The 15259-nt window shown below is 35.5% G+C and overlaps 1 protein-coding gene across 1 annotated transcript in view; it reads right to left on the bottom strand.

Annotated features, from left to right (window-relative positions):
* The window catches only part of LOC131154228 (acyl-CoA-binding domain-containing protein 4), a 36635-nt gene extending 22184 nt beyond the window's left edge, over nt 1-14451 (bottom strand). Inside the window, exons 1-7 of the mRNA XM_058106863.1 lie at nt 14137-14451; nt 13552-13622; nt 9043-9106; nt 8887-8958; nt 3330-3524; nt 3170-3247; nt 2491-2601 (exon numbers count right to left, since the gene is read on the bottom strand). Coding sequence (XP_057962846.1) covers nt 2491-2601; nt 3170-3247; nt 3330-3524; nt 8887-8958; nt 9043-9106; nt 13552-13622; nt 14137-14292 — 747 coding nt within the window. The 5' untranslated portion in view covers nt 14293-14451. The remainder of the gene's footprint in view (nt 1-2490; nt 2602-3169; nt 3248-3329; nt 3525-8886; nt 8959-9042; nt 9107-13551; nt 13623-14136) is intronic.
* Nucleotides 14452-15259: the final 808 nt, after the last annotated feature.

The following is a 15259-nucleotide window of genomic DNA, read 5'->3' as shown; positions in this document are numbered from 1 at the left end:
CCTAGAGGGGGGCAAGAGATGCTCAATGCAGAAAAAAAGAATAAAACAAGAGAAAACACCAAAAAAGCAAATAAAACAAAACAAGAACTAATAAACCCTAATTTCAAAAACCTATTTTAAGCCCTTCCCTTCATAATTGATAGAGGTTTGTAATCTTGTTAGTCCTTTCTAACTTAGTCGCTTTCCTTTTAGCCCCATCCAATTGAACTTCATTCCCTTCCAGATCAGCCAGCCACATTCCTGTACCATCCCGAATTTTTTGAGCACCAACATCCTCTGCAGTGTGCGCTAACCTTCTCCACTGAAGTAGGTAATAACTAATAATCCATCCCTACATTGATTAGCCACAGCCAAGTCTACAACCAATCCACCCCCAACCCCCAAGATAGAAACATCCTCTAGACCTTTAATCAGAGAAGGGGGCACATTAGAAATATCCCCAAGAGCGTCAGAAGAATCAGAACCGTATTTTTGGGAATCAAGACCACTATCGCAAGAAAAATCACTATCATACTCACTGTCCTCTTCCAAAATATCCCACTCATTTCTTTTTTCCCCTTCTGAAAATGATGTCCTCCTTTATCTATGTTAGAATTAGAACAACTCTGAGATTCCTCAACATGAAACTTTCCAGCATCATCAACTTCCAAAATTTTTCTCACACATACTCCATACAATCGTTATGAAACAAACTTTTCATACCTTTGCCTTCCTTCCTCACTGATCAATCCTTATACACCTTTATATCGACTACCTTTTTACATTTTTTTTTTCCATCCTTCCTTTCCCCACAGGGTGCAACCCATCGCCAATGCTTTCCTGATTCTGGCTTCTATCAGATTGCATCTCCTGGTCCACCAAAGAATTCATTACAAAAGTTATTGGACATATCCTCAACACAAGCATTAATCAGTATTTAAACTTGATCCATCAGCATTGAAACCCTAACAGATTGCTTAGCCACAGCTCCTAACATTCCATCATTCTGATTTTGAAATGAAACTTTCAGAGAAAGACCAGCTATATTTGAATAAGAAGTTGCCAAACCATAATTTTTACTCTTATCCATTTGCATAGCATCTATATAATCGAAGGGCGAAAACCCTTCATCCTATAACCCATATTTCCACCCTATAAGAGAGACCCCTTAAGATCATAACTGAAACTCTCCAATTGATAACGATGCCTCTTTAAACCCCTCCACCTGTTTTACCTGTGCCCCTTCAGTAAAAAGGACACAGCAGTCCACCAAATGGGCCAAGTTTATTGAAATCTTTATACGTGCCCTTCCCTCTCCCAGCAGGCCCACAATACACTTCCCATACTCAGACTGACTACACTGAAGCCCAACATTCTTAGGCCCAACAGCCTGATTAGATCCATCATGCATAAATCTGGAGTACATGGTTTAGAAGGCACACTACTCTCTGGCCCAAACATCTTCACCTTCTTCATCAATGGTTCACTCTGTATCTCACCACAACATATTTTCTCTTCGATCATGCTGTGCTTTAGCCGCCAGACTACCATCATGACAAAAGCCTTCTTTATTCCCGCAACTCATGCATCTCCATCCAGGCGCAGACCAATCGTTAGGAGATTCTCCCTTAACAACCTCACACCATAGAATATTCCCCTTTTCCCCTCTTCCATACCAATTCTCTCAAGATTAGATTCATCTGACTGTTTCTGCATTCCAAATCCTCTAACCCTTCCTTGAAACTTCTTCAGCTACCTCCTTTCAACCCTTTAAGAAGAAAAATCTAAAACTCCTGGACTCCAAACTCAAGAAATCAGCCAAACTGAGCTGGCCTAATCACCACCACACAATCGAGATGAACAAACTTCTTTCTCCGAACAAAGCTGCTCAGTCAAGACCACATTGAAGTCAAATTCTGCAAAACCCAATGTATCGCCAACACAGCAGCCATCACCCATTGATTTCTTGGCTCAAACTTCTCAATTAAAACCACAAAACCTCCAACCCTCGTTATTCTCAATCCAAAGGAAATCCTTCCATTTGCACTAATCACAGGAGATTCATCTCCATCATGGCTATCGATCGATATCACGGTAGATGAATAAAGAGGATATTAGAGAGAGAGAAATGATGATGAGAATTGACTTAATAAAATATATAATTCACTGCAAGAATGTGAATGTACCTAGAAAATGCATACAAGGTTTTCTTCTTGTACAAGTTCCATAAATGTAAGAAATTTTTTATTTTTTACTTCATCAAGTTTTCCCTTTTAGAAAATGCAGTTTACAACCAAGGTTTTGCTTATTTTGAAAATACCCCAAGGAACTTTAATGCATTTCAATGGACCCTCTAAGATGCCCAAAATATATGAGTTTTTTAACATTAAAAGTCAAGATAAAATTTATTACCCGAAACACTCTGACAATTAATATTTACTAGCAGATTGGCTATACGTTCTTTTTTAAAACATTGTTTGGCAAATGAGGAAGAAATTCATATACACTTACAAAGGAATGACCAGCACAGGGAGGTATTGTTACAGGAGATGATGATTCCGGGGACTCTGCTGCAACCTTAACCTCAATCTTGGACCAAGTCCAACTTCTCAAATCCAAAACCTGCATTGTTTCTCAGATTAAAGAACAATTAAATATATGCAGCTAACTGGATCTCAAAGGGATTTTGATTAACTTCATTAAAGCAATTAGGTTCAAAATATGATGAAATCTGAACCAAAAAAAAAGAGCAACTAAAGCTAAAAAACATTAAAGAAGAAATATCATCGAAGAAGAAAGAATGTACATCAAAAGGAGCATGAGAAATCCTCTTTAAGAAAAAGAACAAAAAGGAAAAAAATTATGATCAAAATAGCACAGGCTTCCAATCATGCTGTAAATCCAAAAAATACGCCCCCTTAAAACACCCTACTGCAAAAGCCCAAGCAAAGCCAAATACTGAATCCTATCCCAAAGGAAAGATGAAGACATCTTTTCCCCGTGAAGATATGAGCATTCCTCTCCAACAAAATACCACAGAAAACAGCAAAAATCTCACACCTCCATACAAGCAATAGTAAAAATATTAGTTCAGCCCATAGCTTTTAAAAGAAAATAGTATATAAGGCTATTTAGCTAGACAGCATAAAAACAACTAACAATGCAAACAAGCATATAAACAGTTTTGTACCTGAAGATCATTAAGGTAACGACCATTGTGGTTTCCACCAAATATATACATTTTATCTTGAACAACTGCTGCTCCATGCTGTAAATTGAAGAAATTTGTTCAGAAAAGGGGAATTACAAAACAGACCAATTCATGTTCTAAAAGAGAAACAGGGCAATGCCTCATATCGGGCTTTCGGGCGTTGACCAGATACTGAAGGTGAAACCCATTGATCATATACACCAACTGAAGCTAAGCCTTCCAAAACAACGTCTTTATCCTGAGTTTCCAACATGCTCCCATTTTCAGTGGCGATAGTCTTCATCTCCGGGAAAGAATTGCCATTTTCAGTGACTGGCACAACTTTTGAATTGTGCTATAAAAGCCAGGATAGAGAAAAAAAAAAAAAAAAGCAGGTTTATGTCAGTACAAAATGCAGAATCAAGCCCAAGAAGCTCAAAATGGGTTTCATGCATTTGGACCTTCCAAATTTTCAGTACTTCTTGCATAAAAAGTTCACATGGAGTCCAAGCAAACAAAGCAAAAGACCCCAAGCAAACAAGCATGCACAAACCACCATCCAAAAGCAAACACAAGCATTCACAGTATACATAAATGATAATATTATTATTACTACTACTACACATCTACATGAACTAGGAAATTCACAAGCATCTGCAATGGAGGAAGTCGAATGCATAGTTTGACCTTACAAAATGTCCTCTAAAAAATAATGAAATAAATGAAGTAGCAACATGCACCGGCATGTGGTGAACAAAAAATATGAAGTAAAACCACCATCCAAAAGCAAACACAAGCATTCACAATATATGTATATAATATTTTTTATCGAAATTTATTAAGAAGAAGAAGTACAACAAGGAACACAAGTAAAACTCCTTAAAAGATACAAGAAGAAATAAAAAACATAATCATGAAATAAATCAAAACAGCACAGCCAACCAATCACGCTGCAAATCAGAAAAGAGAACTGTTTGAAACACCCAGCTGCAAAAACCCACGAGGAGGCCAAATACTGAATCCTGTCACAAAGCATAATTGAAGGCAGCCTCTTCCCCATAAAACTACAAGCATTCCATTCCAACCAAATACCCCACAAAACTGCAAAAATTGCACACCTCCACAACACTGAAGCATCCTTACGCCTTCCAAAACCTGAAAAAAGGATAGCCAGAAAATCTTCTACCGACTTCAGACACACCCAGTTCTCTCCAAATAAGCCAAAAAGATAGTTCCACACCCTCCAAGAAAAGAAGCAATGAAGGAAAAAGTGAGAAGCAGATTCTGATTTTGATAACAAAGAGAGCAAACATCTGGAGATAAAGCCATGAAAGGCCTCCTACTCTGCAAGAGATTGTTAGTGTTAACTACACTTAGAATGAACAAACCAAATAAAAGCCTTAATCTTAGAGGAGACTTTAGCCTTCCAAATGGATCTATGAAGTGGGAAAGACAAGTTTTTATTGGTTAAAAGCTCAAAAATGGATTTACAAGAATACTCCCAGAAGAATCAAGAATCCAAGAATGATGTCTCTCCTTTGGAAAAGGACCCTACCACCCAACAAACTTAATAAGGAGGCAAGCTCCAAAACCTCCCTATCATTAAGAGCCCTATGAAAATGGAAATCCCAAAAGAAACCAGGCCTGTTATAGTAACATTATTATTACTACTACACTACTATACAAACTAGGAAATTCACATGCTTCCACAATGGAGGAAGTGGAATGCATAGTTTGACCTCACAAAATGTCCCCTAAAAAATAAAATGAAATAAATGAAGTAGCAATACATGCACGTGTGTGATAAACAAAAAATATAAAGCAAAATAAAGAATTATCACGTCAACAACTAAAAGAAAAACATATTGAAAATGGACTAAACAATACTCACATAATTGAATACCAATCAAGATTATTTGAAAATAAACATTGATCATTCATCACTTCAGAAGTCATAGAAAGCATTGTGCACAAAGGCATGTCATAAAAAACTTGACTATGAGGAACTCATTTTTAGCACTCACGGGCAGGAGCCGCAGGACCACAAGTTTACTTGTCTATTCAAGTCTGAAAAAAACTAATACATAAGGGACCTTTAGAGGCTCACAAACCCTTGAATGTTGAAGATATGATCCTAATAAAAATATCATAAATGGAAAAAAATGAAATACAATAAAAACTAGACAAGGAAAATAGATCTTGTTTGCATGCTGCGTCATTCTCCACCAATTAGAAAGAATTCAACCTCAAATTTAAAAATCCAAAGGATGCAAAACCCAGATCCTGGCCACTGTTGCAGGAGACTAATGTTATGCACTGGCTTCAAAATGAGATGAGACTGTATGATGAAAAAGCCATTAGATGTATAACAAGCAGATGAAACGATGAATTCAACTGACTGGGGCTTGGGCTCTAATTTTAAGGCATCTACTATTTCCTACAGGGGTTCTTTATCTCAATAGTAGCTTCCTTAACTACCTCTTCTTTCTGAACTCTCTTCTCTAATGGGCTCAAAGGAAGGCCTCTCCTCCAATACATGATGATTGGGATCAAGAACAATATACATTTGCAAGGCATAGAATCAAGCATGTTCAAGAATCAAACTTTTCCAAGACCAAGCTGAAACCTGGTTTTTCTTTTTTCTTTTTTTATAAAAAAGAATCTGCTGCCTCGCTGGTTCAGTCCAATCCAGTTCAGTCTCAATGGAATCTCTTCCTCAAATGGAAGGAGGAATCAGTAAAGAACGGCTAGGCTCTCTCTTCTGCACATCTAGCTGCTGGCAAATGACGGTGGTTTCTGATGGTGATGGTATGGATTACCGATGAAAGCAGAGCTCCACTGGAGATCTTTAATTGTGATTGAAGCTCTGAAAATGACGAAATGAACTTGGAAACTGTTGCTGCAGCAAGGATTAGGGTCGAAGATTGACGTAATTTGATTCCAGCAACAGAGAAACTCTAGTGAAGCTATCAAGGATGATAATGAAAGCTTGTGACAGCCTGACAAGGGAAGCTTGTTTTCTCGATTTTGGAAGTAGCGTGGAGCAAGGTTGTCTTTTAACCAGAACTCACAGAATATTAGGGCTGGCTTCTATTGCACAGTTGCAACAACTCAGAATCTCTTTTTTTTTTCCCCCTGCTGTGAGCGACAAAGGTTTGGATAGGGAGATTCCAAAAGGGCTGGCGTGGTCAGCAGTGAGAAGGTGGCTAAGACGGTGTTAGCATAAGACGATTTAAGTTGAAAATTGCAAACCCTGAGTTTAAGTGGACTCAAAGACAACCCTATCAAACAATGAAAGACATGGTGATTTGAGTTGAAATCATTAACCATATATAATAACAATAATCTGTTCTAATACCACTTGAGGACCAACATCCGATACCTTTAAGTCTACATTCAAGTCTTCATAAAACCTAAACATAGGGGCTTTTTCACAGGCTTACAATGCTTGGACAACTATCCAGCAACTTAGATGTGAAGATCCTACAAATTGGAATGATACAGTAAGGAAGCTAATCTAGGAAAAATAAGGGCCTGTTTAGTTGTGGAAAACATTTTCCTTGTTCCAACTTTTAATTTTTCAAAGAATTATAAAAATTTTAGCTTATTTTTAAAATTTTTCAAGATCCATAATAAAAAGGTAGAAAATAAAGAATTTGTTTAAATGTGCAAAGCAATGTCATTTTTTACTTCTAGTTTTGAAAATAATCACAAAAAACAGACAAATTGTTCTCCAGTTTTCCAAAATTTATATGAGGTAATATATAGAATTATGGATTTAGAGGCTTGAATTTCAATTTGTGTGGATATAGAAGAAATTCTATACATAATCCACACAAATTAAAGTCCAACATCCGAATCCCATGCTCCCATGCGGGAGAGTAAGAGTTAGAAATCTAGAAAAATAATGAAAAAAAGTTTTCCAGCTTTTCTATATAAATTTAGAAAATTGGAAAACAAGGTGGCATTTTTGTAATTATTTGAAAAATTAGATATGAAAAATATAACTGTTTTCACAATCAAATAGTGTCAAAACTGTTTATTATTGTTCATTTATTTCATACAAATGTTGTAAAAATGAAAAAATAACTAACTTTTTGTAATTTTTTGGAAAATTAGAATGAAAAATGAAAATTATTTACCAAAACTAAACAGGCCTTAAGGTGCTATTTGGTATCACTACTATTTTCTGTTTTCATTGCTGTCAGTTTATGACAACATGTTTGTCTATATAGCCTGCTTTCAATTGTTGATTTTTTGCAAAAACTAAAAAACCCAACTTCATGATTTTCAGATGTCGTGGCAACTTGGTTCTCAATATTTCAATATCTAGAACTGAATTTTAGCGATTCAATTATCCATTCTATATAAATTTTAAATTAAAATAAATGACCATGTATTTAAAATGCAATTATAATCTAATATATTCTCTTTCCTTCTTCCAAAAAAATTCAATTAAAATAATAATATCCATCAAATATCTAAAATTTTTTATTAAAAAAAATCATTTTTACAATTTTTCAATTGCCATCTACAATAGGATTGTTCTTGGATCACTAAAAGTGAATTCAGAATTATAATAATTATATAAAATGATTATAATTATTTTTTAGTTTCCATTATAATATTTTCGAAATTTATGTTCTGTTACATTTTTTATTATTTTGATCCATATATGAAAGTGGTATTTGATTAAACATGAAATTTAGCAGGTTTTTAATTTGTTTTAATTTTAATTCAGTTTAGGTTGTTAGTTTTCAGTTTTAGTTTCTATCTCTGATTCTCCATTTTCATTTCTGTATTTTTTTTTAACAATGATCCCAATCAGCCCAAGTAAACTAAAATACTAGTTAATTAAATACCAATGCCCTAGAATCTTGAAGATATGATCCTAATAAAAATATCATAAATAAAAAATAAAATAAAATAAAAATTAGACAAGGAAAATAGCTCTTGCTTGCACGATACTATTCTGTCACTAGTCAAGATTTATGTACCGCTATGGGATACAGTACAATCACTTGCCTTAAGTTATCTCCAACATAGCAGTTTCATTTACATACTACTATGACATATTAATGATATTTTCTATTATCACTAGCATACCAGCTTTATACATACAACCAAGCAAGACATCAAGAGATTCCAGACCTAATAAGCACTGGTCAGTGCAAAAATAATGAGTTGCCCAGTATTGTCCAACTTATATAGGATATAGGTGGCATGAGTAAGTGTACTGATACAAAAAGCTAATGAATTTACTGTAAACTCTAGTTTGCATCTCAATAGTAGCAAATGACAATTAGATTCAAGCCATTCTAAACCAATGAATCCTTCAATATCCTGAACATTATACATGATACTTACCAGTAAAACTGTCCACTGCAAAGATGCACATGTTACAGTCCCTAAATGCAGTTCAGTATTTAGTTTGATTAAAATTCAAAGCCTATTTAAGGGCGCTTTCAGTATACTTATGCTTAACCTAACAAAATGAGCTAACATAGATGAGATAATGGACTAGTAATTTTCACATACTATCTCCATGCAGAATATAATCCAGGCCTGGCCATGCAGAATGAGCCCAGAAAATTCAATTGATTTTGAGCAAACGATATAAGCCATGCTAGAATATGAAAGAATGCCATTTATAAAACTAATTTGATCGATAATAGATGAAAAACAGAGGAAAGTGTGTAAAATTTGAACAAACTCACATTCATTTCGACATCTACAACAGGCTCTGCAACAAAATCAGATACTTTTGAATACCACCCTGGGTGTTCTTCCTACTCGAAAAAAAAATGTTAATTAATCAAGGTGCTAAATAACATGCTAAAAGTATAACCCTGAGAGATTGATAGTGCATAAACCTCCAATATTTTCACAAAAAGACGCATTGCTTCTGTGGAAGCCATGTTCCCAAGCCGGTGCCAGCTGTACATTTAGGAAACATCTTTAAGAAAGTAGAACTCAAATAGTAATGATTATGTAACAATGTGTCTTTTATTATAAGAATTCAACAGTTAAAAATCACAGCCAACTACAATGTTAGGACCTCTACCGATGATCCAGCTCTTGGTATGACAGAACACAGTAGAGGTTTTGAGACTGCCGGTGGTTGAGAACAAGAAAAAAATATTTCAAAAATATAATCATCGTTGAGACAAGAGAATATAGAATTTTTAATTCACACTACAAACAACGACTAAATACAATTGCAAAGAAACTAAATATGACAGCAAATAAACATTTTTCCGTAGAAGATAGAAAAATATAAACACTCTAGAGTTTCAGTTGCTGATTAGTTACTCATCAGGCAATCCATGATGCTTTTCCAAATCACTGCATATGATCGGCCAAGTAACACTGCAGAAGCCTATATTTCATGGGTCCACGCATTTATGAAGAGGTAAAATATAAGAAATTAGGAAAAAGACAACCAAGGCAGTGCCCAGAAAATCAAGCCAGTTTTACTTTTGAGACAATATGCATTGTTTGAAACTATATTTTCACAACAAATTCATCTTTATCGCAACTCGGCAAACTTTGTTAGTAAAAGGTCAATCTCAACCAAATAAACAAAAGAATCCCCAGTCAAGCAAAGCATTAATTTTTTTCAAAATCTCGCCAGGATGGAAATAAATCGATTGGAAAGCCAATGAAGCATCGAATAAAACACATTAGATATTTAGATATTGAGTCTCTAAAGCAACAACACTTCAACAAGGGGGGAGTGTCTGTATCCACCATCCAACACACATTGGACCCTGAAATGCCTCAAACCATGGTTTTTAAATCCGGACCAGACCGGCCGATTCAACCCGGTTCAACCGAAACAAATCACCAAGCCGGTCCAATCAGCATTCTAGAACCGGTAATGAGGTGAACCAATATTGACCCATCCAACCAGGTTCGAACCGGCACGATCCAATCTGAACTAGGGTCAAAGACCAGTCAACCCGGCTGCCTACTAAGAAAGAGATGCTAACTGAAAAAGAAAAAAATTGCTGGGGTTTGAGCGCAAAGATGACTTGAACCCAGGACCTCTTTCATGGGGTAGGCGCCCCTCCCTCAGCACCAGGCTATATTTTTTTTTTTTTTGTCTTTCAACGGATTATAAAATATCTATATATATGTAACTAGAAATACACAACGTAATGCACTCATATAAATATTAACAAAAATAAACAACAACAACAAAACCAAGCCTTAGTCCCAGGCTATATGAATCCTTTTCCGCCAATTTATACGATCATGGACCATTTCTTTTGATAGATTCAAGAATATTAAATTCTTACTCACTATCTCCTCCCAAGTTATTTTAGGTCTACCCTTACCCCTTCTATTTTGCCCCCCGCAGTAACTAAGTCACTCTTCCTCACAGGTGCACTATGTGGCCTATGTTGCAAGTGTCCATACCATCTAAATCGTCCCTCCCTTATCTTATCTTCTATAGGAGCTACACCTAACTTACCACGAATATGTTCATTCCTTAATTTATCTTTCAATGTTATACCACTCATCTATCTAAGCATTCTCATCTCGGCAACTTTTACTTTTTGGATATTATGTTTCTTCGTCACCCAACATTACGATCCATATAGCATTGCTTGTCTTATAGCTGTCCTATAAAACTTCCCTTTCAATTTTAAGGGTATTCTACGATCACAGAGCACACTTGAAGCACTTCTCCATTTTACTCAATCTGCTTTAACTCTATGCATTACATCATCTTCAATTTCTCCTTCAGCATGCATAATAGATCCAAGGTATCGAAATCTACAAGTGCTATTTATTTCTTCATCATCTAGTTTAACTTTGTCCCCAATATTCCTCCTATCATTACTAAAATTACATTTCATATATTCTGTCTTATTTCTACTTATCCTAAAGCCTCTAGATTCCAAAACTTCTCTCCAAAATTCTAACTCAGCCTCTGCTCCGTCCTTAGTTTCATCAATTAATACAATATCATCTACAAACAACATACACTATGGAACCTCTTTTTGAATACTGTAGGTCAATTGGTCCATCACTATAACAAAAAAATAAGGACTCAAAGCAGATCCTTGATGCACACCTATGGTGATTAGAAATTCTCTAGTTTCTCCTTCTATAGTCCTTACACTAGTCATTACTCCATCATACATATCCTTAATGACATCGGTATACCTACTACATACATACTTTTTTTCTAAAACCCACCATAGAACTTCCCAAGGTATCCTATCACATGCCTTCTCAAGGTCAATAAAAATCATATGCAAGTCTCTCTTATTTTCCCTAAACTTTTCCATTAATCTTCTTAAAAGATAAATAGCTTCTGTGGTAGATCTCCCAGGCATAAAACCAAATTGATTTTTTGAGACCTTCATTTCTAACCTTAATCTTTGTTCAACTACCATTTCCCATAGTTTCATCATATGACTCATAAGTTTAATTCCACGATAGTTATAAAAAATTTTAAATATCTCCTTTATTTTTGTATATAGGTATTAAAGTGTTTTTCCTCCATTCATCTGGAATTTTCTTAGTTTTTACAATTGTATTAAATAAATTAGTTAACCATATAATTCCGTTATCACCTAAGCATTCCCAAATTTCAATTGGGATGTTATCTGGTCTCATAGCTTTCCCATTTTTCATTTTTTTAGTGCAAACTTAACTTCGTTAACTCTAATTTTGTGAATAAATCTCATATTTTTAGTCTTTTCCTTATTTGACAATTCTAAGTTTAAGCCTTCTATTTGGTTTTTATTAAACAACTTACTAAAGTAACTTCGTCATCTTTCTTTAATGTCTTCGTCCTTAACCAAGACAATATCATCCTCACTTTTTATACATTTTACATTTCCTAAGTCCTTACTCTTCCTTTCTCTAACTTTAGCAAGTTTAAATATATCTCTTTCCCCTTCTTTTGTTCCTAATCTATCATACAAACTATTAAATGATCTATAATAATAAAATATAATAATAAATTTTAAGAATATTTTCAAAAAATAAGAAAATAAATACAAAGTTTATTTAGATAGTTGTTAGATTATCTTGGTTTTAATTAGCCAATAACTTTAATTTGTCTTTTATAAAATTTTATATAAGAATGGAGTGATATTATTTTTCTAGTATATAGGTTATATATATCAATAAATATATTATAATGTGATGCTTATATCACCAGTTTGACCCAGTGGTCTGACTAACCAGTGGCTTCACCAGGTCAGTCACCGGTCCGAGTTTTAAACTATGCCTCCAACGCACCCCTGACATGTGCCAAACACTTCTCAAGCATGTTGGCCATTTTTTTAATTTTCTTTCTTTCTAGACACGTGTTGGACACAAAAAATATGAATTGTCAAACAATCACATGACAAGGCTATTATTATTACAGGGAGAAATAAAAAATTTATGGCTATGTTGTAATATTATCGAAATTTGAGAATCTTCTTATATCTTGAAAATACAATATATTGTCTAAACTAAGCTAAGCAAACTTGCATCAATCATGTTTCAAAAACAAACCATCAATCAAAGAAGAGCTCAAAAATTAAACGGACCATATTTATCAACATCATATGCTAAATGCAAATTCTACAATGCTTGAATGCTGTTTCGTTAATGGATCATATTTGGACATGTTACTAATATACCTATATATTTTTAAAAATAATATGTTTTGTATCTTCATTTCCATGCCATGTTGGGTTTTGAATTTTTAAGATTTGACATATCAGTGTGTGAGACACATATTTTGTCGGACACCTGTTTCTGTGTCCATGCTTCATAGTATTAAGTTCTAGAGTGAATTAACACACTCCCAATAGGATAATGCAGATCCAAGATAAAGTTTGAACCTGGTAGAGAATATAGATGGATGTCAACATGATAGATAAATTTCATAGTTGACTAAACTTTGTATGCTGAACTGCAACTATGTCTTTGATACAATTGGTCGATTCTTCTTTCTTGGCCAGCCTTCGTTCTTAGCTAAAAGAACAACTCCTAAAACGAGATTCACGAAGATCAGTGGATGGAATCATAAATTTCCAGTAGTTCCAGTTGAAAGCGCTCGAGGCACAAGGCACACTAGCACAGCCTAAGATCACTAATATGGCTCAATTTGCACCCCGCACATTCCACTATCGAAGCAAGCAAACACTAAATATAGAACTGGGCATGGACTAGTGGCTCAACAGCCACTCTTGGCCCCCCTCCCTCCCAAAGGAAGAGCCCAGGACTCCTTTTAGGGTGAACTATATGTATGATTTTTAGCTATTGACAAACAGCAGCAATAACAATGTATACATAGAACTAGAAATGGAAACATGAGCTCAAAAAATCACAATAATAAAATTTAAATAACAGTGCTTTAGCTCGCTAACCTCCCCCATTTGCTCTGTTCAACCGGGTTCCATCCTCGAGGCTTGGGAATGGTACAAGGTCCCACGGTTGCCTGCAATCACAATGCATCCAATTAAAGACTAGATCAAAATGCTTTCAAGATATGCAAGCAAGCCCTCACTAACCAACATTTGACAATAAAAAATAACGGATACATAAAATTCCCATCCAAAGGCAAACCCAAACTTCACCCTCGAACACATTTTCCAGTCAATTTAAGCCTCAATTCCAAATTTTAAATTTCAACCAGAACGATCTCCGTCTGAGCCAATCAGATCTACCCAAATTACTATCAAAACGAGTCGCATAAGTTCTCATCCACTGCCAATCAAGCAGCCGGAAAGAACAGAACAAAACAAAACAAAACAAAACGTCATAAAATGAGATTTTTTCAAAAGAGTGAGATTGAAAGCCCGCCCTTCTGGCAAAACAATGGAACTACCACCAGAGAAATCGCAAATTCATCAAGTAAAGATTTGCATTGGATCGCAGCGTGATAAAGTACAAGCCAAAAAAAGGGCAGGGAACATGAGAGAGGTGAGGAGGTGAGGATCGATTGCAATCACCTGCTGGTGCAAAGCGTATAGGAGGAGAGCGACGTCGTTGGGGAATTTGTCGGAGACGGAGGAGTTGGAGGAGCCATCGAAGCCGGCGTAGGAGGCGGCAGCGTAAAAGCGCTCGGGGTAGGCCAGGCCTGAGCTTGCCCGAGCCATGGTCGCCATTTGCGACGATTTGGTGCAGATCCACGAATTGAAGAAGATGGTGCAGAGTGCAGATTTGGGGCGGGAGGAGCCAACCTTTTATATTCTCTCTCTCTCTCTCTCTCTCTCTCTCTCTCTCTCTGTTTTGTGCTTTTTTTATGTTTTAGGGAACCATGCAATGAATTCCCAACAAAGACATTTTTATTTTGATGAATTTGACTAAATAATCTAAATTGCATTATTTTTTTATGCATTCTAAAAGTATGGTTGGTGTGTGATTTTGGGTCTTTTGTTTTTTTGAAAAAAAAAATTAAGAGTAAAATTTTGTTATTGCAGAAAATAACGATTGTGTAACATAGACAAGGAAAGCAATGAACGCAACATAATAATTTAACGTGGTTCGGTAGAATGCCTACGTCCACAAGAGCAAGCGGTGGCTGAAATTCACTATTTATCAAAGTTAGGATTATAACATTGTATTTATTCTAACCCCTAGACATGCAAAGGTATTAGAGAATCCCTCAAATACCCTTGCATCAATCTGCATAAGATTTGCCTCCATATTTTCAACCTATTGATATTCTCAGTTCAAATTTCAAAAACAACACCAAACAAAACCATCGACGGTTTTCTTCTTGATTGGCTACTAGAAGAAACCGTCAATGAAACCATCGATGTACTATGCAAATCGTCGACAATTTTCTCTTCAGACTAGCTTCCTTATTTTTCCTCAACCTATTTTCTCTATGCATGTGTTCCACTCGATATAAGTCACATATTTCAACAATCTTCACCTTGGCGAATATTCACCCTTAAGAGAATAAGAAAACATAACCCGGAGCTCCACCTGCGACAATAGGTTGGGACGCCTCCCATCTAGCATCTGGAGATGTTAATCAAGTCTAAGCAGTACTTGAACTTGTCTATGGTAACAGGTTTTGTCGACATGTCTACTGCATTCTCAGAAGTGTGAACTTTCTCAAGCAAT

The sequence above is a fragment of the Malania oleifera genome, chromosome 4 (genome assembly GCF_029873635.1).
Source record: "Malania oleifera isolate guangnan ecotype guangnan chromosome 4, ASM2987363v1, whole genome shotgun sequence".
Classification (NCBI taxonomy): Eukaryota; Viridiplantae; Streptophyta; class Magnoliopsida; order Santalales; family Ximeniaceae; genus Malania; species Malania oleifera.
Note: the sequence above shows the minus strand (reverse complement) of the source record. Positions and strands in the feature narration are given on the sequence as shown.